This window comes from Halichoerus grypus, chromosome 13 (genome assembly GCF_964656455.1).
Source record: "Halichoerus grypus chromosome 13, mHalGry1.hap1.1, whole genome shotgun sequence".
In the NCBI taxonomy this organism is placed as follows: Eukaryota; Metazoa; Chordata; class Mammalia; order Carnivora; family Phocidae; genus Halichoerus; species Halichoerus grypus.
The window spans coordinates 81867745-81892591 of NC_135724.1; the positions used below are offsets into that span (position 1 = coordinate 81867745).

The 24847-nt window shown below is 48.6% G+C and overlaps 1 protein-coding gene across 3 annotated transcripts in view; it reads left to right on the forward strand.

The window, feature by feature from the left end:
* KSR2 (kinase suppressor of ras 2) overlaps positions 1-24847 on the forward strand; it is a 421068-nt gene that overhangs the window by 378637 nt on the left and 17584 nt on the right. For 2 of the 3 annotated variants that reach the window (XM_078060922.1, XM_078060920.1), the window contains exons 15-19: positions 8381-8477; positions 9481-9614; positions 14790-14921; positions 22209-22338; positions 23363-23496. In XM_078060922.1, coding sequence (XP_077917048.1) covers positions 8381-8477; positions 9481-9614; positions 14790-14921; positions 22209-22338; positions 23363-23496 — 627 coding nt within the window. Of the gene's footprint in view, positions 1-8380; positions 8478-9480; positions 9615-14789; positions 14922-22208; positions 22339-23362; positions 23501-24847 lie in introns of those variants that run through there. The other variant, XM_078060921.1, reaches the window with a different exon arrangement.

Here is a 24847-nt window from a genome sequence, read left to right on the forward strand (position 1 = left end):
GAGCTCTGAAGACCCCCTCAAATGACCCAGCCTTCTTTGGCCTGCCTTGCTTGTCTCTGGGTGGTGGCTGGGAATTCAGAAACACAAACAGCAAGCGGACAGTGAGGACAGACTTGGGCTGGCCCTGAATTTGGAGGGTCGGAAGGACAGGCTTTGAGCTGGGGTTGGGGGGTATCTCAGCTGAGCTCAGTGGATGAAGTTTTCCAGAAGTCAGGCCATCTTGAGTGGGTTCAGGTCACTCCTCTTTACCAAACCACCTTTTCCCAAGGGAGCTTCTAAAATCCTGGAAAGACGTGGTGCTTTCAGACCTGGACTCCAATCCGGAGCCTGTCACCTACTGACTGTGGGACCCCAGGCAGGTGCTGTAACCTTCCTGCACGTGAATTGCCTCATTTGTAACCTAGTACCTGCCCTCCTGGGAAGGAGGGCCTGAGAAGTGCTCAGCTCAGTGCCTCGTCCCAGGGAGGCCCATAGCAGAGACCGTTGTCCCACCTCGCCTCATTTCCAAGCAGTGCCGAGTAGTGGATACTCAAACTGAACTCGGAGGCCACACACATACTCACTACGTATAACCACCTCCCTTCCCTCCTCAGCTCACCTCACACGTCATAAAGCACTGCACGTTCTAAAGGTTTCCAGGAGCCTGCCTGAGATCACACAACCAGAAAGGGGCAGAATTTTATCCCAGGTGGTTCTGATTCTGAAGGGTGGTCTCCTATCCAGGCTGACTTATGGCCTCAGTCTCCCATCTGTACGATGGGAATAACCATACCCACTTTAGAGAGTTCTTTGAAGCATTGGATGAGATGATCCCGGGAAACCTTTTGCCTCTATCCTGGCCCCCTGGCCAGCCTTCGGGAGGTGGTCATCATCCTAAATAAGATGATGCCTGCCCTTCTTGGAGAGATGGGACAAGGGGCATGTGGTGAGAAGTTGCCAGAAAGCAGTGCAGAGTCTTTGCCCTAAGACAGCATGATGTGGTGGGAAGGGGGCCGCTGATGTCCCCTCCTGAGATGCCAGTCTGACCACTTATTAATGGAGACACCCAGCTCTCTCCCCTTCGTCTCTACCTGACCCATGTTAATTTCTCCGTCGTCCTACTTGTAACTTACAGTTGCTCTATTTGCCAGTGTCTGTTCTTCCACGAGAATGTCAGTTCCATCAGAACAAGGAAATGGCCCTTTTTGTCCTGTCACTGCACATACCTGGCCTGTGGTACTCAGTTGTTGCATAATTGGCAGGAAGGAGGGGTTTGCAGATATGAGGATTAAATGAGGGTTTCCCAGAGTGGAAGACAGGTACCGCTGGCCCCACATAGCATTGAATCACAGGGGGTGAGACCGTCCTTTTCCTCTTCGATTCTACTTCCATCCTCCTGGTGACATTAAGGAGAAAGTCTCCACCCAGTGCTAGTATCTAACGCCTTCTTAGCCCTGACCTGCTAAACCTCCTTTTTTTAACACAAAGAGGGGGCCTCAGGATCAGATCATTTGGCAAAGGCTGCAATCCCCAGCTAGGATTTCGTTTTGTTTGACATCTTGGCTTTCATTGTACTTCCTTTTACATTATCTGGGGCTAGAGATACTGGCTTTCTACCTGGCAATATAGAAGGTCATGATAAAAGTTTCTTTTTAAAATACACTTATTTTTTTTCAAGGCAGGGCATCCAAAGGAAACTCCTAGCAAGTGATAAATAATGCAAGGTGGCCAGTCTGGCAAAAATCTTAAGGTGGTTCTGGAATGATTGCCATGAGATGTTATAGTCTGACCCTTAGGAGATGATAAAAGACTATGCTGCAGAGTTAGGGAGGAGCGTGTCCCGGGACGTCTTTGGACAAGGTCAGGAGAACAGGTCTCGGATGGCGGCTGGACCACACAATGTGATTGGAGGCAGAGGCCCCGCTGGGCTACCATTTCCTGGAAGTTCTTCCTGTAGCGAGCTGAAGGCTCATGCTTCCCCAGCTGGCTGCCTGTGCCCGGGGAGCACTCCTACCCTTGTAAAGCCCAGGCCACGGAGGGCAGAATGTCACCAGATGCCCAGAAGCATGAGGTCATGGTTAGGGGCATGAGTTATCACTCATTGGCATAGCCCTGTCTCCGTACTGGAAGGGCCCAGAGCAGCCAGCCTTTGGCCTCTGCACTTAGCAAAATTGGATCCAGGCCTGGAGAGAAAAATTCAGTAAGACAGGGTCTAAGCTTCCTTGTCCCTCCCCACTTCTCCGAGCTTTGCAACAATATCAAAGGCTGGAGCGGGGGTGTGCATTGGCAAAAAGTAAGCCCTGCTTTCCTGGGCAGCAAGGCTCCTGCTTTGCATCTTCCAGTGTCTGGCCGGCCACCATCCTCTTGGACATGAGCCTTCTGCCACCCACCCCTTACTAAATGGAACTCTGTAACTTCATTTCCTGGACGCACAGCGTTTCTCACTTGTTTTCTGGCATTTCCCCATTTTTAATAGGAAGCAAACCTGGCATTTTTTATTAGAAAGCCCCAGAGTCCCGAGGTTTAATATCTTCAGTGTTAGATTCATGAACGACTTGGAAGTTAAAAGCTTGCCTGCGGCTAGAATTTGATGGGAGCACGCAACTAGTTGCTTGACATGTGATTTATTTGCTCAAGGGAAGGGGGGGAGGAGAGGGGCAATTAAGTGGGTTTTGAGTTTTGAGAGGTGGGGAATGCTTAGAAGTGAGTAAACAACCAAAGGGTTGTAAATCCCTTCTGACAGAATAGAGTGTTTTTAAAATAATAGCTGACTTTGAAACCAACTGCCTTGGGAACTCAAATCAGGCAGAGCTAAGGACTATTTCCACCCAACTGTTTCTTTTATTTAGAAGATTGATACTTGAGGGGGGCAGGCCCTGGGAGGTGTTCTCTAGAGCCCAGACATAGGGCCTTTGCTATGTTACTCAAGTATACCAGGCTTGGTCCTACCCCGGGGCCTTTGCACTGGCTGGTCCTTCAGCCTGGAACTCTCCTCCTCCAGATTTTCACATGGCTGCCTTTCTTCATTCAGCTCTTGGCATGAAGGTCACCTCCCCTGAGGGACTTACCCTAACCATCCTAGCTAAAGAAGCCCCCAGCCCCAGCACTCTGTCCAATAAATCTCTTTAGTTTCCCCTTAGCACTTATGCCTCTCTGAATATCTCATCTATTTGCTTGTTTACTTATTTATTGCCCGACGTCTCCCCTGGCCAGTCAGTCCCATGAGATTAAGGATGGGGCCTGTCTTGCACACACCTAGAACAATATCACCTACCCCTAGAATACTACCATGCCCACAGTGCCACACTCACTAAATGGATTGCAAACATTACTATCTCTGGGCCTCAGTCAAATGAGATTGGCCTTGAGCAGTGGTTCTCAAAGTAGGGTTCCTAGACCACCAGCATTAGCATGACCTGGAGACTTGTTAGAAATGCCAATTCTCTGGAACCCAACCCAGACCCCCAGAATCAGAATTTCTCAGGTTGGGACCAGCCATCTTTGTTGTAACAAGCTCTTCCAAGGGATTTTGATGCATCTTCCATTTAGCCACTGGCCTCGTGCTTAAACACCTCTGAGGTCTCGGCAGGTGTAACTGCAGGAAGGGGAGCAGGTGTGGCCGGGAGACTGTAGGTGCGCAGTCTAGAACATTCTAGTTTAAGACCAGACATACCTGAAAGACACACTCCCCTCCCTCCCACCCTCCATTCATGCACACAGGCCTGGGTCCGCCTGCTTGGTGCTGAGGGATTTGGAGGAGGGAAGAGAAGTGGCTGCCCCAGGCATCTAGATTTCTCCCCAGTCACTGTTTTGGCAGAAAGTAGCCAGTTTGGACAGAGGTCCTCGATAAGCCTTCTAGGTGGTTTTATCTGGTTGCTTTCTGGCAATCCTCTTTTAGCCTTGTTTATAACAAGCATCTTACACTTGCAGTGCCATCCTGGCCAGAAGGCCCACTGTGTCACCTGGGATGTGGGGTCAAAGGTCAGAGTTGTATGAATGCATTGCCTGGGGTCAGGGCTGGAGAGACCTCTCTATCAGCCTGCAGATAAAGTGGGGCATAATCCGGTCCTTGTTCCTCTTCTTGGAGAAACGTGATCATTTTGCAGAGAGAGATCCTGAGGGGAAATGTGTGTGTGTGTGTGTGTGTGTGTGTGTGTGTGCGCGCGCGCGCGCGCGCGCGTGCGCTTACTGCCCCAGAACCTAGAGGGCTACTAACTACATCCTTAAGCCACTAAAACACCTTCTCCTGACCTCCAGACTGACTGCCACCAAGGCCCACGGGCTCATTCATCCCCATTGCCATAGTAGTGACATTATGACTACCATTTACTGAGGGCGTGTGACATGCTGGAGTCTCAGAGAAAGTTATGGAGCAAAAGATGAGGGTTAAGAGCCTAAGCTCTGGAGCCAGGCTGCCTGGGTTCAAATCCCAGCTCCACTGAACCTCTCAGAGCCTCAGTTTCCTTATCTGTAAAACGTGGCTGATCCTAGACTTCAATAAATCCAAGATGCTATTAATTACAATGTGCACCATGTATTCATGGACAAAGAAGGAAATACAGTGCCAACAAAAACTGTTACCTGTTCATGAATAAGACACATTCTGCTTTCGGAGATGTTGAATTTCAAGGAAATGTGCATCTTGGAATCCATGGAATACAGCAAGAATACCCACCGTGTGGGGCCCTCGTGCCTAGGCTGGCAGCTGGTACCTAGAAAGGGCTCATGCACGTTAGCCGGTGGTGTTACATTACGCCTGTTTTACAGATGAGGAAACTGAGATCAAAGTCACTTCCCAAGGCCACCCAGCAAGTAGTAAATGGTGGAGTCAGATTTGGATTCCCTTGCCTGCGTGTCTCTTAAATGGCCCCCAAATCACATCTGGTAACTGGGCACCCATACCACAGAAGGGATGAGAGAAAGATCAGGAACAGGCTGACACCATGTCTGTGTGTCTGTGAGCAGGTCCTCCGCCCCTCTGGGTCTCCGTAGCCTCATCGGCAGGAATAGGGCAATAGTGTGGACCCTGCGGGGCTGCCTTGAGGATTTGTGGAGGTGACTTAGGTCCCACACACGTGCTCAGTAAACCTTCATCCTCTCCTCCCTTCCCTTCTCCACCTCCCACCCCACAAGTGGCTTTTGGGGCACCGCTGTTAGCCATAGAAACCCCAAGCTCAGAGCAGTTGCCAAAGATACTTGGACTGACTTGCCTGGTGTATCCGAGCCTCAGCCACCCTGGACACCTGCCTGATGCCTGCTCCTACTTAGAGCTCAGCCTTCTCCCTGCACCTGCTCTCCAACTCAGCCCCCGATACACACCTGGCAGGCACAGCCAGGCCCGGAGCCCCTAATTCCTCTGCAGACAGAATTGTGACTATGTGAAGAGCTTAAAAGTGGTTACAGGGTGGGGGGGGTGCCTGGGGGGCTCAGTCGGTTAAGCGTCTGCCTTCAGCTCAGGTCATGATCCCAGGGTCCTGGGATCGAGTCCCGCATCAGCCTGTCAGCTCAGCGGGGAGCCTGCTTTTCCTTCTGCCTCTCTGTCTCATGAATAAATAAACAAAATCTTTAAAAAAAAAAGTGGATGCCTGGGTATCAGTGTTGGTTTAGATTTTCTTGTAAATTTCAACACGCATCTTGTTCATCCTTGCCGATTTGTTTGAAGCAAACTTTTTTAAGTATAATATCTGGCAAAGTGTCCAGATCCTAAGAGCACAACCTGATGAATTTCGACTAAATTCACACTCCTATACCGCACCCCAATCAAAACAGAACATTGCCTGCCCCCTCCCCCCATGCCCCTCATGCCCTCTCCAGCCTCCCCAGCCCCCGAGGGTCACCACTACATTGACTTCACACATACGGGTCAGTTTTGTCTGCTTTTGCACTTTATACATACGGAATCATTCCATGTGAGTCCTGTGTGTCTGGCTTCTTTTGTTCAACGTTGTGTTTATGTTTGTTGCCATTAGCAATAGTTTATTATTTTATAGTATAGTACAAACATACATGGTTCTATGGTGCTATCACAATCTATCCATCTTTCTGTTGACGAACATTTGGATTAGCTCCAGTGTGGGGCTATTATGAATGGGTTGCTGTTAACATGGTAGTACATTCTGGCATATCCGTGGGTGAACATGAGTATGCATGACTGTTGCGTATATACTTAGGGGAGGAATTGCCGATCGTGGGTTATTTGTATATTTCACTTTGGTAGCCCTGCCAAGCTGTGATTGTACGACTTACATCCCACCAGTGGGTGGTGGTTTCTCCAGCAGCCCCAGAAACCACAGGGTAGTGAGAGAAGCAAAGGTTTTAGCAGCTGCTCCTGTAGAGGAAGATGTGAGCAGAGAAAGAAGATGGGAGGGTATTTGAAGCCTGCGACTTGTATGTGGTTACCCTGGGAAGGAGAGTCTGGGACCCTGGGAGCCTGTTGCAGTGATTTGCTCTGCCGTATGCGGTGGGGACGGCATTTTCTGCGCTCTGACCGGTAATGCGTGTAGGTGGCTGTTCAAGAACTGAGTATCCAGGGGAGGGAATCCACCCACGGTCTCCACCATCCCCAATGTTTAAATGTCAGTATGGTTTAAGTGGCTGCACAGCCCACTCCCTCCCCCTCTCCTGCAGCAGCCATAGCAAATGTACCCCCAGGAAAGCAACGACAGGGGATAGCCTTGAGTCACCGTGGCTGCCTCCTGCCAGCGCACTGGGCGACCTTGGACAGGTGAATCAGACTCCCTGGGAGTCAGCTTCCCTGAGAATCTCACCTTAAGGAAGTGAAGAAATGACTCTTAGTCAAAGATCACGGGTAGCATTTTGGACAGATATATGGGCGGATGAATGGATGCATAGCTAGGTAGAGAGTAATATAATAGATGGACAAACAGATGTGATGTGTGTATAAATATATAATACGTATTTGCCAAGGGTGTGTGTGCATTTGCCATTTTATTGATCATTCACTACCTCTCCTAACAGCCAGCATTTCATGAGCACTTAGTATGTGTCAGGCATGGAGAGATGCCCGTCCCTTTACACACCTGATTTCATATGGTTCTCCTTAACAATCTTGTAAGGCAGGAACTATTGACCCCATTTTACAGATAATGAAAATGAGGCTCAGAGAGGTTAACTCACCTTCCTGGGGTCACACAGCCATTAACTGACAAGCCAGGATTCTAACCCACAGAGTTTGACTAGGCCCCTGTTCTAACCCCTGTGCTACACTTTCCACCACGTGCCAGGCACCGCCCTGGGCTCCTTCTCTCATTCAGTCCTCGTACTGACTCTACGAGGTACATATTCTCTTTGATAGCTGCGGAAACTGAAGCCCAGAGGGGTTAAGTAACCCACCCAAAGACACACAGTAAGGAACACGGCTGGGATCCAAACTGAGGTCCCTTTGCCATAGTTCCAGCTCAACCACATGATCTCAGCTATTCTAGCATGTAACAAAGGCTCGAGGATACTAAAGGAAGGACTAAGAGTCTTTTAGCAATGAAGTCCTAGATTAAAAGAAAAATTCAAGCCATTATTTTGACATGAGATGGAACATGAACTTTCCTGATACCATCCTTTCCTCTTTTAGCCAACACCGGATACCGTGAGCCAGACATGGTGCTAGGGGCTGGGAATGCAGTGGTGAATCTAGAATTCATTCATTCACTCATTCATTCCATGACCATGTACTGAGGCCCTGCTGCGTGCATGCCAGGAACGGAGCGCACTGCGGGAGGGACAGACGGATGGGCATGTAGGCAACTAAACGGGGAGGTGTGACCATCACTGCATTACCGTCCTTTGTCATCTTGTCATTTATCTTACACCACTGGTCCTCGAAATGAACTCAATGAGGCTGAAAATAGTTTGAAAAGCCCTCTATCTCGACAGGCATCTGGTTTGGGGGGAGGGGTGTTGGTGTTGACACGCCACGGTCTGAAGGCTTGAATGCATCTTTGGCCGATGGTACTTGGTGGACGTGAGCCACCACTTCGCTGGTGTTTTTATCGCTGTCCCTCAGCTGCTTGGGGTGAGCGGGAGCAGCTGGGACAAGTGGTTGGCAGAGTGCTGTCTGAGTGGTGTCTGAGAACCCCAGAAGCTGTTGGTTTACGCGCAGCTTTCCTTCTGTGCAATCTGGGACAGACGGAACGTGGCAAGCCTGCCTCTGGACTGGGTTAGATTCTGCAGGTATCCTGCGATGCCAGGGTGGGGGTGTCGGTGATAGAACGTGCCCCCGCCCCGATCTGCATCCCAGAACCAGATCTGAGGTCCAGTTATAGGCTCATTATCTGATAGGCAAACTAGTGGCACCTGCAGTCTTACTTGTCACATCTAACAACCGTTGTGGGTCACTCTCATCTGAACAACTGCTGATCATTTATTTTGTCCTTTTGCTTTCCAGCCTGTGTAAGGGACGGACGCTCTATTCTGTGGTGAGGGACGCCAAAATCGTCTTGGATGTCAACAAAACGAGGCAGATTGCTCAAGAAATTGTGAAGGTACCACAGGGTCTGGGGCTCCCTCCTGAGATGCATGGTCTGGCTTCAGACCAACAGTCTGGATTTAAAAAAAAAAAAATTAGACTTGATCTGAAAAATACCAGGCTGTAGGTGAGGAAGGGCTTTGCCCGGATACCACCATGAGGGTTGGTCTCCCAATGTTTGGCTGCCATCTGGTGCCCCAGCATCGTGATAATTGGGCCTGTTGTGGGGACCCGGATAACTTTGTGTGGCTAGAATTCCTTACCCCTCCGATGCTTGAATTCCCATGAGTGCAGCCATCTCTTTCCGCAGCTGCTGGGGAAACATCCAATTGTTGCAAGTTGTTTGGGATTGAAACAAACTGGAACATCCTGTGTTTTCTGGCAGGTGCCTCATTAGTCAGTTGACTGGGGCTTTTAGTTACCACTGGAAGTGTCAGGACTGAGCTGTTAGAAGAGATAAAATGTGACTGCTCATAAAGGGGAAAAACCAAAAATCTCGAGACTCACCCTTGAGGGAGACCTCCACTAGACTCCTCCGTGGTCTTGATCATTGGCTCATGATCTGTCCCTTGAGGAATGCAGTGCATTCTGCACTGATATGGGTTAAGTGGATATAAAACAAATCTCCTGCAGAGGAGTTATTTTTTAAAGAGGAAGTGTGGGGAGGTGGTGGATGGAATTCCTTTCTCCGGGGACCTGCTCTCCGTTTTTGTCTTCAATTTTTCTTTCCCCACCAGGGACATCTTTCTTTGTCTCTTCTTCAAGAAGCAGAAGAGCTAGGTGGGAACAGTTTGGCGGGGGTCTGAGGGTGGTGGTGGATGTGTGTCTTGGGGACTCTGCCTGTTCCCACTTGCCATGACTTCTCTCACCCCACCTCCGAGCGCCTGCGTTGGGGTCCCCAGAACTGCGGCTATTTGAGGCGCTCTTGTTGGAAAGGCAAGGAGGGTGAACCCAAGCCAAGTAGCAGCAGCGAGCACTCAGGTGTTCCTTGAAAATTCCCATTTCCTTGCTTCCTGCAGGGCATGGGCTACCTCCACGCAAAGGGGATCCTTCACAAGGACCTCAAGTCAAAGAATGTCTTCTATGACAACGGCAAAGTGGTGATCACAGACTTCGGGCTCTTCAGCATTTCTGGGGTGCTGCAGGCCGGCAGGTGAGCGGTGGTGGAAGGGCCCAGCGGAGTTCTTGGCCGATGACAGTCAGGGGTGAGCAGTCACCCAAATGGCATCAGTGACGGAGACTGGGGGCCTGAGGTCGCTTAGCTGGGCGGCTAGGCTGTTGCTGATGCCTCAAACCGTGATTCCCCGGGGGGCCTGTCTTGCAAGTGGTGCTTTTAGGAGCATGGGCGTTATTGGGCACAGAGCATCCCCAAATCCTGAAAGCCCTTGCCCTCGAATTTAACTGGAAGATCCTCCCTTTGCCCTGAGTACCCACCTGGCAGTTGGAAGCACCCCGGAGTCCTTGCTCAAAGTTTTCTTATGAATTGATCTATTTTAGTGCAGCAAGGGTACTAAGGGATTTAAAGTCAGACCCACGTGTGCCCCGCCTCCCCCCCCCCCCCCCCCCCCGGCTCTGCCACTTAATCACTGTGACATTAGTTATACTCCTGGAACTTCCCTGCACTTCAGTTTCCATGTCTACAAGAAAAATGACAGTGTGATCATGCCTACCTCACAGGATCCTTGTGTGGCTGAAATAACACAATCAAGTGTCGAAAGCAGTGCCGGGAGCACAGGGAACACTACACAGAGTAGCTGCTGCTGAGTTGTTGTAATTACTATAAATTTGCATATACCTCCCCCAGTGTCACCCAGGAGAATCATTAACCATCCTTAAGTAATTAACTCTCAGGAGCCACTCACCCAAGGGCAAGCTGCCTTGAGGTGATGGTGAGAAACAACTTGATTCCAAATAAACAGCCCATGATTCAGGAGGTCTGCCCTCTGTGACTTTTAATTTGGAGTGTGGATGCGCAAGCACACACAGGCCCACGCGTGCGTACACACGCACACGCCCGCACACACACTTAAAAACCCTGTGGTTTTCTCTACTCGCGCCTTTTATAACCTGTGCGTGCCTCCTCCGGATGGCAGCCCCACACGCTCCTTTTACTTGTTTCAGCTGCTTTGAGGTACTGATCTCTTTGAGGTCCACCCCAGGGCCCCCCCCCCCAGGTGAATTTTGTTCATGCTATATAATGCCTTGACTCTAAGAGCATCCAAAAATCAGCAACACTTGATCTAGCCGCTTTCTGTGTGATCTAGAAACGGAAAGCGTAACAGAAGCGGAAGTGTCTCTTCAGGTTTTACTCCGCCCAAAAAGATTCAGTGCGGTCTCCAAAACTATCTATAGCACCTAAGATGAAAGAAGAAGTAGGTAAATGAACAAGGAGATCAGTGGATAGGTAGGTGGAGAGAGTCCCTCGAGTCGGACCCAACAAGCCAGGAGGGCTGAACCGTGTTCCTTCCTCCCTGTCTCCCCAGGAGCACTTACAAGTGGGTTTGCTGGGAGGATTTGCATGCGCACACACATCCCCACATCCATTCATCCATCACCCCAGGCTAAGGGGCAGAGGAAGCAGTGGGTAACATCACTATGAACTCGAGTATCTGCGTCCAGACAAAAAGAGGCCCAGCAGATGCTTTCCGTGAACCTGCTTCAAGGCTCTTAAAAAAAAATCCGATTCCTCCCAGCCAGAGGCATGTCCTTGCCAGTGGATTGTCCTGCAGGTGGAGGAAAAGGGGGCAGGACCTCTGATTTTCTCCCTTTTGGTTCTCAGTTTTCGAAAGCCCCAGGGTAAAGAGGAAGAAAGGAAATGGAATGATGTGAGCATCCTTTCCTTCACCTCATTCACAGAGGCCCAGTGTCAACCGGAGAAGCAAGTTCAAGTCAAGGGCAAGGTGGCTGCTGGCCTCTTTGTCCAGCCATCACTCCGCAACCCCACCCCTGCCCAGCCTGGTCGTCAACACAAACCCCGGGCAGTGTCAGGAAAGGCCAGGGAGCCCTCAGCGACCTCTCCCAGAAGAAATCCACATTTCTTGGCTGCCCACGAGTCCCGATCGGGGGTCTTCTGTGGTGGTTGAATGTTCCCTGTTGCAGTTGTATGTCAGACTTAGTTTTCCCGTAGGGTTTCAGTTTGCTCCCTAAGGGTGCCATTTCTCCAGGAATTGCTGTAAAATTGTGGATGGGAGTCTCTGGGGTCACTTGTTACATCCGCAGCTTTGGGCAGGTCACTTAAGTGTCTTGAAGTTCTGTGTCCTCATCCACAGAGCAGGGATCTTACCCATCCTATGGTAGGTTTGTTGGGATGAAGTGCGATGGATAACCTGATGCACGGTAGGCACTCAGCAGGGGCTACTTGATGTCCCGCCCCCTCCCAACCCGCACCCCCCCCCCTTAGAGCCTGGGGCATTCACAATGCTGGGTTCCCAACAGGGGGAGATCTGCTGGGCCTGGGCAGGGGTGGGGGTTACCCAGTGAAGTGAGCATGTCCTGAACATCCAGACAGACCCTGGGGCTTCCCCGAGCCCGTCCCCAGCTTTGCCAGCATACAGCTGTTCTGCCATCCTCGAGAAAAGGTGTCATTTCCCATGCCAGCACTATGGTGCCAGCCACCCACAGGCTATTATTAATCATAATAATAACCTTAATGAAGATGATTTGAGTTTGTCACCAGTGGGCCCATCGCCATGGAATGGGACATCCCGGAGTGCCTGGGCCAGGCCTGGCATCCGGCCCCCTCCCGGGCGTGTGCCCCCTCCCACCCTGGGCTGATGGCTAGGGAGTGGCCAGCACCCCTCCTCCTGGCCCAGCCTGCAGTTGCAAACCTGCACTCAGCCAGCAAGTCCAGAATAGGCAGCAGGGGCGGTCAGAAAGCAATCAGAACTGGGGCGCTCTCCCTTTCGGCAGCAGCTCCCCATCTCACCTCACCCCCAATGGCCTGGTTGTGCCCGGCGAGTGTTGGCTGGCTCAGGCCATGGCCCTTCCTTCTTATATGATGTTCTTACTTTGAGCTGTAGTCTCACTCCATCTCTGAGTCCTCAAGATGTAAACATATCCATAGGTAATAATTCTAATAATCCTATGGCCCTGGCAGCTGACACGGCCCTGCACCAGCGTTGTGTGAGATTAATGTGCCCATTGTGCAGATCGGAAAGTGGAGACTCAGGTCTGCTCAAGGTCACATGGCTAGTAAGCAGCAGATAGGTCTTTACGTTCCTGCAGGCATCCCCAGTTCTGGAAGCAAGAACTCATTGGGCCCTGCCAACTCAAGGGCTTGCCAATGGATTTGGGTCTGCTGTGTAGCAAGTCCTGTGTTACTGATGCCGAAAGACTGAAATTTGGACCATTTCCTTATTTTCTGTATAAGAGAGAACCGCTGGGACTCTCCCGCCCCCTCTCCAGGGATATTTGTGATGTCTGGAGACCTTTTTAGTTGTCACAACAGGGGAGAGGGTCAGACTGGTATCCAGTGAGGAGAGACCAGGGATGCTGCTAAACGTCCTACACTACACAGAACAGGCCCCCACCACAAAGGATTATCCAGCCCTAAAACTCCTGGGACCTCTCCTTTCAGGGTTCTCCCCTACTCCCGACGTGTGGTCCACAAGATAACTTTAGGAATGACGTGAATAAGCATTTTTCATCTTAATTTTAATGTGTACTAAAAAAGTCTTAGCTCCCATGTATAGTCATGGTAAGAAGTAAATGAAAAACCTCATTTGTGGTAAATAATAGTCGAGAGCAGCACTGTCCAATGGCCCCCAGCCACATAAGGCTATGTAATTTTAACTTTGATTAAAATTAAATAAAATTTAAAGTTCAATTCTTCAGCTGCACTAGCTGGATTTCAAGTGCCCAACAGCCATGACGACTCGTGGCTGCCATATTGGATAGCAAAGACGGAGAACATTTCCATCACCATGGAAAGTTCTATGGGATAGTGCCACTCTAGAAGTGTTCAGATAGGGCAAGAATCACTGTCATGGGATATGAATGAGTGCAGTTCAAGGAGCAGCACATCACACCTGACATAGCCCAGAAGCCACCCTAGGAGAACTGTAGAATCCAGCCAGCCCCTGGTCTCCACATTCTGGAGGCTCTGGGCCATCACGATCTCACTCCTGATGGTTGGAGATATCCATCCCCATCCCCCATCACTGCCCCCTCTCTCTGTGGTAACTGGCCCTTTCCTGGGAGTCTTGAATCAGTGGAAACCTTGTAGGAAGTCTGCTCAGATTTCAGTCCCAAATGGAAAGCTCTGTACTTATGAAAGTCTTACCATGTGAAGATAAATACAGATAAAATTTTATCTAAAGTGAGTTCCCTCTTATCTTTGACACATTCCCCTGTTTAAATTTTTTCATATAATGCTTATCATCATCTGTATTTTTCCTATTTATTTAATTCATTTGTCGTCACCTTCCCCTACCAAAGCACAGGCTCCAGGAGGGCAGAGACCTTGCTCGTCTCCTTCACTGCTGTGTTCCTGGTGCCGAAAACAGAGAGCTTAGGCATAGCACGTTCTCCAAAAATACAGTGAATCCTCATTATTCATGGATTCCATATTTGCAAATTTGCCTACTCACTTAAATCTGTTTGCATCCCCAAATCAATATGGCACCTTCGCAGTCATTCACGGGCATGCACAGGGTGGTGAAAACTTGAATCACCTGATGTATGTGTTCCCAGCTGAGGTCAGATAAGGGGATACTCTGCATTCTTGTTTGAGCTCTCATACAGAGATGACCAGGGGACAGAGATGGGAGGGGGCCATGCGGTACAGGAAGCCCTGGGCCCCGGGGCCAGTGGGACAGAATTTTGCAACTCTGGCACATGGTTGTGGGGCCGCCTCAGACACATCACTCAACACTCCTGAGCCTTGTTTTCTCTTCCGTAAAATAATGAAAACAGAATGTACTAGGATGAGTTGTTTTTAGGTTTTAGGTTATAATCGATGTGAGGTGTGTGCGTGAATACCTATTTCCTCTAGGAGCAATGATTCCGTATTTGCTAATTCACTCTTTGCGGAGACTTTATACAACATAACTGCCATGAATACCAAGACTCCGCGGTATTGGCTGAATGAATATGCAGGAGGGGGGGCCTCAGAGGCAGAGGGACCCGATGATGGTTTGGGTGTTGAGTGTCTCCCTCCCAGATCAGTCTTCCCTGTCCCTTTCACTGGGGCTCGGCCTCAAGTACAAGGGCAGGGTGTGCAAGATGCAAGAAAGCCAGCGGAGGTGGTCCAGAGACTTGGGGTCAGTGCTGGGGGACTAGTCCTCCCTGGGCTGTGAGGTGGGGCTCCCTCTGTGTTTTGCTTCTCCAGGCGGGAGGACAAGCTACGCATCCAGAATGGCTGGCTCTGCCACCTGGCACCAGAGATCATCCGCCAGCTGTCTCCCGACACAGAAGAGGACAAACTCCCCTTCTCCAAGCACTCAGACGTCTTTGCGCTCGGGTAGGTGGCCCACGCTGGCCGTGGAGAGCCCCAGCCCAGGCAGGGGGACATTGCCCAAGCCTTCCTTCTCTCCTTTTGGAAGAGATGGGGCACCTATCTGCTGGGGCCTAGGTGGTCAGGTTTCTGGGTGAGATTGGGGGTATCCAAGTGGGGTGTAGTAGAAAGAGTGACCCTAGCAAACCTTCATGCCGGGTTTCTAACTGGTTATGTGACTGTGGCGAGTTACTTGGCCCATTCATTCATTCGCTGAAGCAATACCTATCTATGGAACACCTACTGTTAACAGATTATCCAAAACTTGAGGGCTTAAAGCAACATTTATGATCTCAAGTTTCTGTAGTCAGGAATTTGGGTGGGGGTGGCTTAGCTGAATGGTTCTGAGCTGGTTCAGGATCTCTCGTGAGGTTGTGGTCAAGATGTGGGCCGGAGCTGCAGTCTCATCTGGAGGCTTGATGGGCTGAGGATCCACTTCCAGGGGGGCCCCCTCACATGGCTGTTGGCAGGAGGCCTCAGCTCCTTGTCATGTGGGCATTTCCATAGGCTGCTTGAGTGACCTCACAACACGGTGGCTAGAAGCCACCTTGCCTTTATGAGCTGGTCTCAGAAATTATGTATCCTCACTTCTGCCACATTCTGTGTGTTAGAAACAAGTCACCCAATCAAGGGGAGGTGAATGAAGCTCTACGTTTTGCAGGAAGGAATATCAAAAAATTTGTAGACCGATTTTTAAGCCACCAAAGGCCCCTACTCTATCTTTTCTAGTAGAAGACCAACAGGGAAATAGTCCATTTTAGCAGAGTATGATAAATACTATGCTGAGGATAAACATAAGACTAGGCTAATAAAGGAGAACCTAAATCTAGCCTGGGAGATCAGAGAGGGCTTCCCAGAGGAGGTGACTCCTGAGCCTAAGTTAGAGGTTGAATATAAGTGGGCGAGATGAGGGTAGGGTGAGGTGTCTAGATAGAAGGAACGGGTGAAGAGGCCTAGGGTAACAGAAAACGGATTGCCCACAATGGAGGAACATGTGGGGAGTGGCAGGGGGAGGGAGCTGAGAGATGGAGAATCAGGAAAAAATGAGCTGGGGTGGTGATAGGAGAGACTAGAGAGGGAATCCGAGTGACTCCTACAGGGACTAAGAGGCTGAATTAAGGAGTTGTTACTTCATCTTCACAGCACTGGGGAGCCATTGATGGTTATTAAGCAGGGGAGTGATGTAATCATACTTTGAGTTTTAGAATAATCACTCTGCTGTGCAGAGAATGGAAAGGAGAAGGATGAGATTGGGAGGTTGGGTGACCAATCCAGGGGGAGATGGTGGCATTCTCCATCAAATCAGTGCTAGTGGGTTTGGACCCTAGAAATGGACATAAGCATTTAGGGGGTGGATGGGATGGGGTTTGATGACGGGTTGAGTGCGGGTGGTGCCCAGATACCTATCTTAAGCAACTGGGTGGAGACTAGTGTCATTCACCAAGGCAGAGACACCGGAGGGTCCGCCTGGGCTATGCTGAGAAGGCAAAGAGAGCACATTTGGACACAGTGAGTCTGGGCTACCTTGGAGATGGCCAGTGGAACCAACCAGAAAGCAACTGTATCTACACAGCTAGAGTTTGGGAAAGAAGAGTTTAGGGCTTCCCGGCAAAGAGAGAGAAAGTGTATCATGAGACAGAACGGGATGTCTTTGCAAGTATAGAGAAGGATAGAAGGTGCAGGATGCAGCCCCAAGGTGCAGGATGAGGGCTCCAAGAGGGTGCATCTGGGAAGGCTTCTAAGTTCCCATTCCTCAAATAGCCATGCTAATCCTCACCTTACCGTGTCCACTGGAGCTGTTGCAAAGATTGGTGGTTACAAACAGAGGCGACACTGGGGAAGCTGTTTGGGAAAGTTGCAACCCTGCAGATGTGTGCAATTAGACTTAGCACCACCAAGAGATGTTAGAGAGAGTGTCTTCCATGGAAAAGTACCCCTACTATGTCTTCTCTGTAAATATCAAGAAGGGGGGGGTGGGGGGACATTTGCTGGCGGGTGGTGCCCAGATAGCTACCTTAAGCAACTGGGTGGAGACTAGTGTCATTCACCACTAGTGGGTCGACGTCTATCACTTGGACCCTTTTAGACGTTGTCATTTGTCCTGATTAGTGTATGCCCAAAACTTTATCTAGTTACTGTTACCTGAAACCAAACTGCAATAATTAAGTTGGTATATTTTAGTATAAATTTAGCAAAAGAAAAAAGAATGTAATTAACAAATGTACCAAAGTAAGTAATTGGGTTTCCACTGGAGTTTTAATCTTCAGCAATTTATTTTTTTCTTAGTGTGAGTTTCTCTTGGAAGTTGGGTTTGAAAGGAAGTTTTAATGAGGCTTTTATTCCTGACACTGCTGAATTCCAAGGGACCTGGCGCTCTTGGTTTCCTGCCAATTAGGTGCATCTTGTTGCTTGGGAACATCATGCTCAGGCATGATTTAGAACAAAACTGGACTTTTAAAAGCATATTGAGCACCGTGTTAAGGTTTTTGTGGGTGCCGTCTCCTGGAATTTTCACAGGCACCCAAATGATGGGAGGGAATAGGCTTGGGCAGCTCAGCAACTTGCCTTATGGTAATCAGGGGTGGATCTGGGAGTCACACTTGGGACATCCTAACTCCAGAGTTGGAGGGTTTAGCCACGGGGACCTCAGAGTCATTTCACCACGAAAAGCCCTATTTCCCTCAACCGTAAATAAAAGGTAATAAACCCAGCGAGGCGCTCTGAGGATCGAGCGAGAAAATACCTGTAAGACACCTGCGCCCAAGCTCCTGCTAGGCTCCCTTGCCCCTCTCCCATGAGCCCTTGCCTGCAATCTGTCTGTGCCTCCTAACCCAGGCCCCAACCATCAGCTGCCGGGTTGCGCCCCGCCCCCCCCAAATCCTTCACTTACAATTACAAAGGACTCTGGAATAGGATCGAGTGTAGGTTTCTTGTAGTATAATGGCCAGTGGTGCAATTCTGTAGTCGGATCAGCCGGATTCAGCTTCCACCTGCACCTCTTATCTGCTATGTGACCCTGGGTAAGATACATAAGCTTCCTGAGCCTCAGTTTCCTCTTCTGAAAAATGGGGATGACGATCATGCCTCCTGTTTGAAAATGTAGGTCTTATTTTTATTCGGGTCTGATGATGGCAATAATGCAGGAAGCAACTGTCATTGGAAAGATGGTTTGTTGTTCATGGTTTTCAAAAGGAGGGGGCACATCAGGCCACACGGGGAAAGCACCAGGGTCAGGAGGCAGAGGGGGTTAGGAGGAAAATGCGGGCAAGAGGCTTTAATGTGGTTTACTGGGGGGGGAACCGGTGAAGCAGGGTAAAAAGGCTAAGGTTGCCTAGTTTGACTAATTTAGTGGGCTCTGGGGTGTGGGGGTATCCTGAGTAGGGTGGGGAATATTGGTCCCAGTGGAAGCCTAATGGAGGCGGGGGTGGGGCTTTGGATTGGTTAGTCTGCCTATGAAAGGCACACTCGCAAGAGAGTCATTTACTATCTCTAGGAATAAGCTGGCCCTGGGGAGAAGGGCAGCCCCTCCAAGGTCAGGGAGGCCTTCAGATGTGAAATCATCAAAATAAGAAGGCATGTTTCTTACACCTCCCCTGTAATCATAATAAATGCAAAGGGCTTAGAATAGGGTCTAGCACGGAGTAAAAACTCAGTGTTAACTGATTATTACGATGGCAACAGTCATCATCTAGCACCTTACTGTGACAACTTCCCGATCATCTAACTCAACACCCCAACACCTGAGCGTCACCCCTCCGAGCCCCAGAGGGATGAGGGTAGGGGAGAGAATATGCTGAGAAGTGGGACCCTAGAAATAGCTGGTTTGACAGAGTCCTCTGATGAGTAAAGATAACAGAGCGCTTTATGTTCTTTAAAGCAAATTTGCATAAATTAGATTAGAGGAAAGATCATTTCCTGAGTTGGGGAATTTTGTTCCCAGTGAGCTGAGACCTATTCCCATGGTACAGCTCAGCAATTCTCTAACATCCTGTGAGCACCCCATGGCATCCGCCAAGGCCCTCCCTGCCACCCACACCCCCCAGCATTTTTTCCTCACTATTCCATGGGATGCCTTATATTTAGAAAACAAAACTATTTAAAAAAATCCTGTGCGATCACCCAGAGTTAGCCATTGTTAACATTTTGCTGTTTCTCTTTATTCTCCTGCCAATACATATATAATTTTTTTTTAATTTTTTTATTGTTATGTTAATCCCCATACATTACATCATTAGTTTTAGATATAGTGTTCCATGATTCATTGTTTGTGCATGACACCCAGTGCTCCATGCAGAACGTGCCCTCCTCAATACCCATCACCAGGCTAACCCATCCTCCCAACCCCCTCCCCTCTAGAACCCTCAGTTTGTTTTTCAGAGTCCATCGTCTCTCATGGTTCTTCTCCCCCTCCGATTTCCCCCCCTTCATTCTTCCCCTCCTGCTACATTCTTCTTCTTCTTTTTTTCTTTCTTAACATATATTGCATTATTTGTTTCAGAGGTACAGATCTGAGATTCAACAGTCTTGCACAATTCACAGTGCTTACCAGAACACATACCCTCCCCAGTGTCCAGTCACCCCATCCCTCCCACCCCCCCCCCACTCCAGCAACCCTCAGTTTGTTTCCTGAGATTAAGAATTCCTCATATCAGTGAGGTCATATGATACATGGTCTTTCTCTGTTTGACTTATTTCGCTCAGCATAATACCCTCCAGTTCCATCCACGTCGTTGCAAATGGCAAGATCTTATTCCTTTTGATGGCTGCATAATATTCCATTGTATATATATACCACATCTTCTTTATCCATTCATCTGTTGATGGACATCTTGGCTCTTTCCACAGTTTGGCTATTGTGGACATTGCTGCTATAAACATCGGGGTGCACGTAGCCTTTCGGGTCCCTACTTTTGTATCTTTGGGGTAAATACCCAGGAGTGCAATTGCTGGATCATATGGTAGCTCTATTTTCAACTTTTTGAGGAACCTCCATACTGTTTTCCAGAGTGGCTGCACCAGCTTGCATTCCCACCAACAGTGTAGGAGGGTTCCCCTTTCTCCGCATTCCCACCAACATCTGTCATTTCCTGACTTGTTAATTTTAGCCGTTCTGACTGGTGTGAGGTGGTATCTCATTGAGGTTTTGATTTGGATTTCCCTGATGCCGAGCGATATTGAACACTTTTTCATGTGTCTGTTGGCCATTTGGATGTCTTCTTTGGAAAAATGTCTGTTCATGTCTTCTGCCCATTTCTTGATTGGATTCTTTGTTCTTTTGGTGTTGAGTTTGATGAGTTCTTTATAGATTTTGGATACTAGCCCTTTATCTGATATGTCATTTGCAAATATCTTCTCCCATTCTGTCAGTTGTCTTTTGGTTTTGTTGACTGTTTCCTTTGCTTTGCAAAAGCTTTTTATCTTGATGAAGTCCCAATAGTTCATTTTTGCCCTTGCTTCCCTTGCCTTTGGCGATGTTTCTAGGAAGAAGTTGCTGCGGCTGAGGTCGAAGAGGTTGCTGCCTGTGTTCTCCTTTAGGATTTTGATGGTCTCCTGTCTCACATTGAGGTCTTTCAACCATTTGGAGTCTATTTTTGTGTGTGGTGTAAGGAAATGGTCCAGTTTCATTCTTCTGCATGTGGCTGTCCAATTTTCCCAACACCATTTGTTGAAGAGACTGTCTTTTTTCCATTGGACATTCTTTCCTGCTTTGTCAGAGATTAGTTGACCATAGAGTTGAGGGTCCATTTCTGGGCTCTCTATTCTGTTCCATTGATCTATGTGCCTGTTTTTGTGCCAGTACCATACTGTCTTGATGATGACAGCTTTGTAATAGAGCTGGAAGTCTGGAATTGTGATGCCGCCAGCTTTGCTTTTCTTTTTCAACATTCCTCTGGCTATTCGGGGTCTTTTCTGGTTCCATACAAATTTTAGGATTATTTGTTCCATTTCTTTGAAGAAAGTGGATGGTATTTTGATGGGGATTACATTGAATGTGTAGATTGCTCTAGGTAGCATTGACATCTTCACAATATTTGTTCTTCCAATCCATGAGCATGGAACGTTTTTCCATTTCTTTGTGTCTTCCTCAATTTCTTTCATGAGTATTTTATAGTTTTCTGAGTACAGATCCTTTGCCTCTTTGGTTAGATTTATTCCTAGGTATCTTATGGTTTTGGGTGCAATTGTAAATGGGATCGACTCCTTAATTTCTCTTTCTTCTGACTTGTTGTTGGTGTATAGGAATGCCACTGACTTCTGTGCATTGATTTTATATCCTGCCACTTGACTGAATTCCTGTATGAGTTCTAGCAGTTTTGGGGTGGAGTCTTTGGGATTTTCCACATAAAGTATCATATCATCTGCAAAGAGTGAGAGTTTGACTTCTTCTTTGCCAATTTGGATGCCTTTGATTTCTTTTTGTTGTCTGATTGCTGTGGCTATAATTTTTTTAAGAGTAGTTATTACCTTATATACAGTCTTTTGTCCTGGTTTTTTCACTTAAAATTAGATATTAAACATTTTTTCATGTCAGCAAAATTTCATTGAGATGTTTCGATAATAATATCATATTCCATTTTGTTTTATGGATTTACCATAATACATGCAACCTATTCCTTTCATTGAACAGTTGTATCATTTCTCCTTTTTTGGATATTATATATAATGCTGTAGAGAATATCCTTGTAAGTGATTTTTGTATCTCTAAGTATTTCCTTACAGTGGTTTCCTAGAATTACAAGTCTAGGGTCAGAAATCCTAGCCACATTCTATTACACTTTTGGGTTCTAGGTTTTGACTCATTTTATTTTATTTTATTTATTTATTTATTTTAAAGATTTTATTTATTTGCGAGAGAGAGAATGAGAGACAGAGAGCATGAGAGGGGGCAGGGTCAGAGGGAGAAGCAGACTCCCCGCCGAGCAGGGAGCCCGATGTGGGACTCGATCCCGGGACTCCAGGATCATGACCTGAGCCGAAGGCAGTTGCTTAACCAACTGAGCCACCCAGGCACCCAGTTTTGACTCATTTTAATTCAGGCACCAGGGAAGGTATCCTTGGACAATCATGACTTCTAAGACATCAAGAAAGCTTTAGGTGCATCCCAGCTAGCAAAACACCAGCCCAGTGAGGAAGAAACCAGAAAGTAGAGGGGTTAGCCAGCAGCCTGGCTGGGTGGGCGTGGGTTGGCGAGGGGAGACAGGGTCGTGAGTGATATATCACATCAACAACCCGTTTAACAACATCTGCCAACAGCACGATTTGGTATGAACTCCACGCCAGGGAATGGCCTTTCAAGACGCAACCAGCAGAGGCAATAATCTGGCAAATGGGCACAGGCATGAAACCCAATCTCAGCCAGATTGGCATGGGAAAAGAAATCTCGGTAAGTCCTGGGACAGTGCCAGCTCTGGGGGACAAGGAGAGAGGTAGACATGGTTCAGGGCCGCCTTTTTCCTGTGTGTTAAGGTTACAGATGCTTCCCCAGAGGGTGGCACAAAAGCCCATCCACAGCCTTGTCAGATCGTGATTTGGAGCTTAAGAGGTGAAGTTTCTGAACTATGCCTGCAATTCAGGTTCCCGCCTCAAGGGTGCAGTAGCACTTGGCCAGACTTCCCCTGGCAATGGTTTGCTCTATCAAGTAGAACCAGTGAATCCCTCTTTTTCTGTTACTTTTAAAAGATATTCATTAAAATATTACCCATACTATGATTCTAATTTTATTTGCTTCTACATAAAAATTTTTAAGTCATGATCCAGCTCAGAACAAGATATACACAAACAGAGAAGCCTGAGTATAAATTAATAATCACCCTCTAAAACACAGCAGGAAGAATGCTGTCTTTTGATCAGAAGACAGATAAGTCAGGGAAGGAGTAATTATCTGGTATGTTTTTAAGGATTACCCGTATCTAGGTTTCCTTTCTCAGGTGAGGTGATTATTAAAAGTAACTTCCCACTCTTTGACTTTGAAGAGCATTTAAGGTTTGGGGATGTGGATAGAGACCTCAGGATTCACTTTTCTCCCTCCCTTTGAGAAAAAAAATGGCCAAGAAACTCCTTGGGGAGCATTACTGATCTCAGTGTATCCTAGACCTTCTAGAACGGGACCTACCTAGTTTGCTATATGGGCTCATGAGTTGGATGAGTGGAAGGATGGATAGATGGATGGAAAGAAAGACAGAAAGATGATAGGTGATGGATAGATAGATAGATAGATAAGGATGAATGCATGAATTGGGATGGATGGATGGATGGATGGATGGATGGATGGATGGATGGATAGATGGATGATGGGGGAATATACAAGTGGGGCAAATGGGTAGACAAATGGACAGACCCAATGAGATGCCAAAGGGTATCAAGGCATCACCATTTACATTAAATCACCACATGTTGGCTTCTTTTAGGACATTCTTCTCTTTTGCTGGGCCTTTGAACAAGAAGAAAGACCTACCTTCACTAAGCTCATGGACATGCTGGAGAAACTGCCAAAGCGGAACCGCCGCCTGTCTCACCCCGGACATTTCTGGAAGTCTGCAGAGTAGGTGTTCTTCTTTAGTATCTCTCCCCACAGCCTTTGTCCTCTGGCCTTTGCCACCTCTTTGCTCCCCTCCCCCACGCCTCTGCCAGCCATCTCCTTTCCATGCACCCACCTCCCTCCCCCGGCCACCAGCCTTCCCTACCGGGTTCCTGTTCAGGGGAGTCTATAGAGTCTGCCATCCAGGGCCTGGTCCCTGTTGCTACCATGGCCACCTCCTTGCCTATCTCTTCCTGATGAAGATTGATGCCCCAGTGAGTCTGATCATCAGATGCAAGGTGCTGCCCTGAACCCACCAAGCCTCTATGTCTGCTACTCCAAGAGGCCTGGCTTGCAGGAAATCTACCCCCCAGGGCCAGCAACCTCTCCCCATGGCATCTCACAGCTTTCTCTGTCACATGAAGACAAGGGCAGGGAAGGTTCTCAGCTCCTCCTGGCCATAAGTGTCTCTCTGGCTTCCTCATTGGAGGCTCTGTGCCCCTCCCCCTTCCATTCCAGGAAAACACAGCCCTGTGCTCAAGCCCACACATGGAGGCAGACTTGGGTGTACACACACACACACACAGTTACATGGCACACCAGAGTACACCAGACCCAGGAGGCCCTCGGCTACCCCTCCCCCCACCATTTGAGCTTGCTGAGCCTGGAGGATAGGATCTCTCCTTCCCCCAGGGGATCAGCCTTTCCTTAGACAATTGAAAAGAGCACAGACCTCCCGTGCAGACAGACAGGGATTGGAACCTCCACTCCATCACTTCGTAGCTGTGTGGCCTTGGGCAGGTTACTTGGCGTCTCTGAGCAGCAGTGTCAGCCTCCAAAGAATGAGGGTGGTAGACGGCTCCAACAGGAATGTGGGGAGGATACCGTCAGGTCGGGCGCTGGGGCGGCTGGGACAGTGTTCCCCCCGTAGCAGGCATTCCGTATACTTGAGCAGAGGACCAGCTGCATTCTGCTGGCCTTCCAGGACTGGGAATGGCTTGAATGTGAAAACAGAGGGAGGGAGGCTCTAACAAGCGAGGACTCTCTCCAGCTTACCGAGTGCAGGCAAGTTGGCCAATGAGTGTCAGAGCTCTGGCTGGGGTCCCAGGAGTGCCCAGTGTTACAAACCCCAAGTGTCATTTGGGCCATCACCCAGTGGCATCTGCTTTCCTGGGCGTCAGGGAGGAGAGCACAGGAGTTAACTGAACAGAGGGGCTTAAATCTCCCCGGTTGGAGGGAGAGCAGGGGCCTTCTTTTCTATTTTTTTCTGTGCAGTTGGGCTGAGAAATAGGGAACTAGAGACCCTGTGGTCTGGCAGGATGGGATTTTAGGGTCAGTGAAATTTTCTACTCATTCACTTCTTTACTCCGTCTGT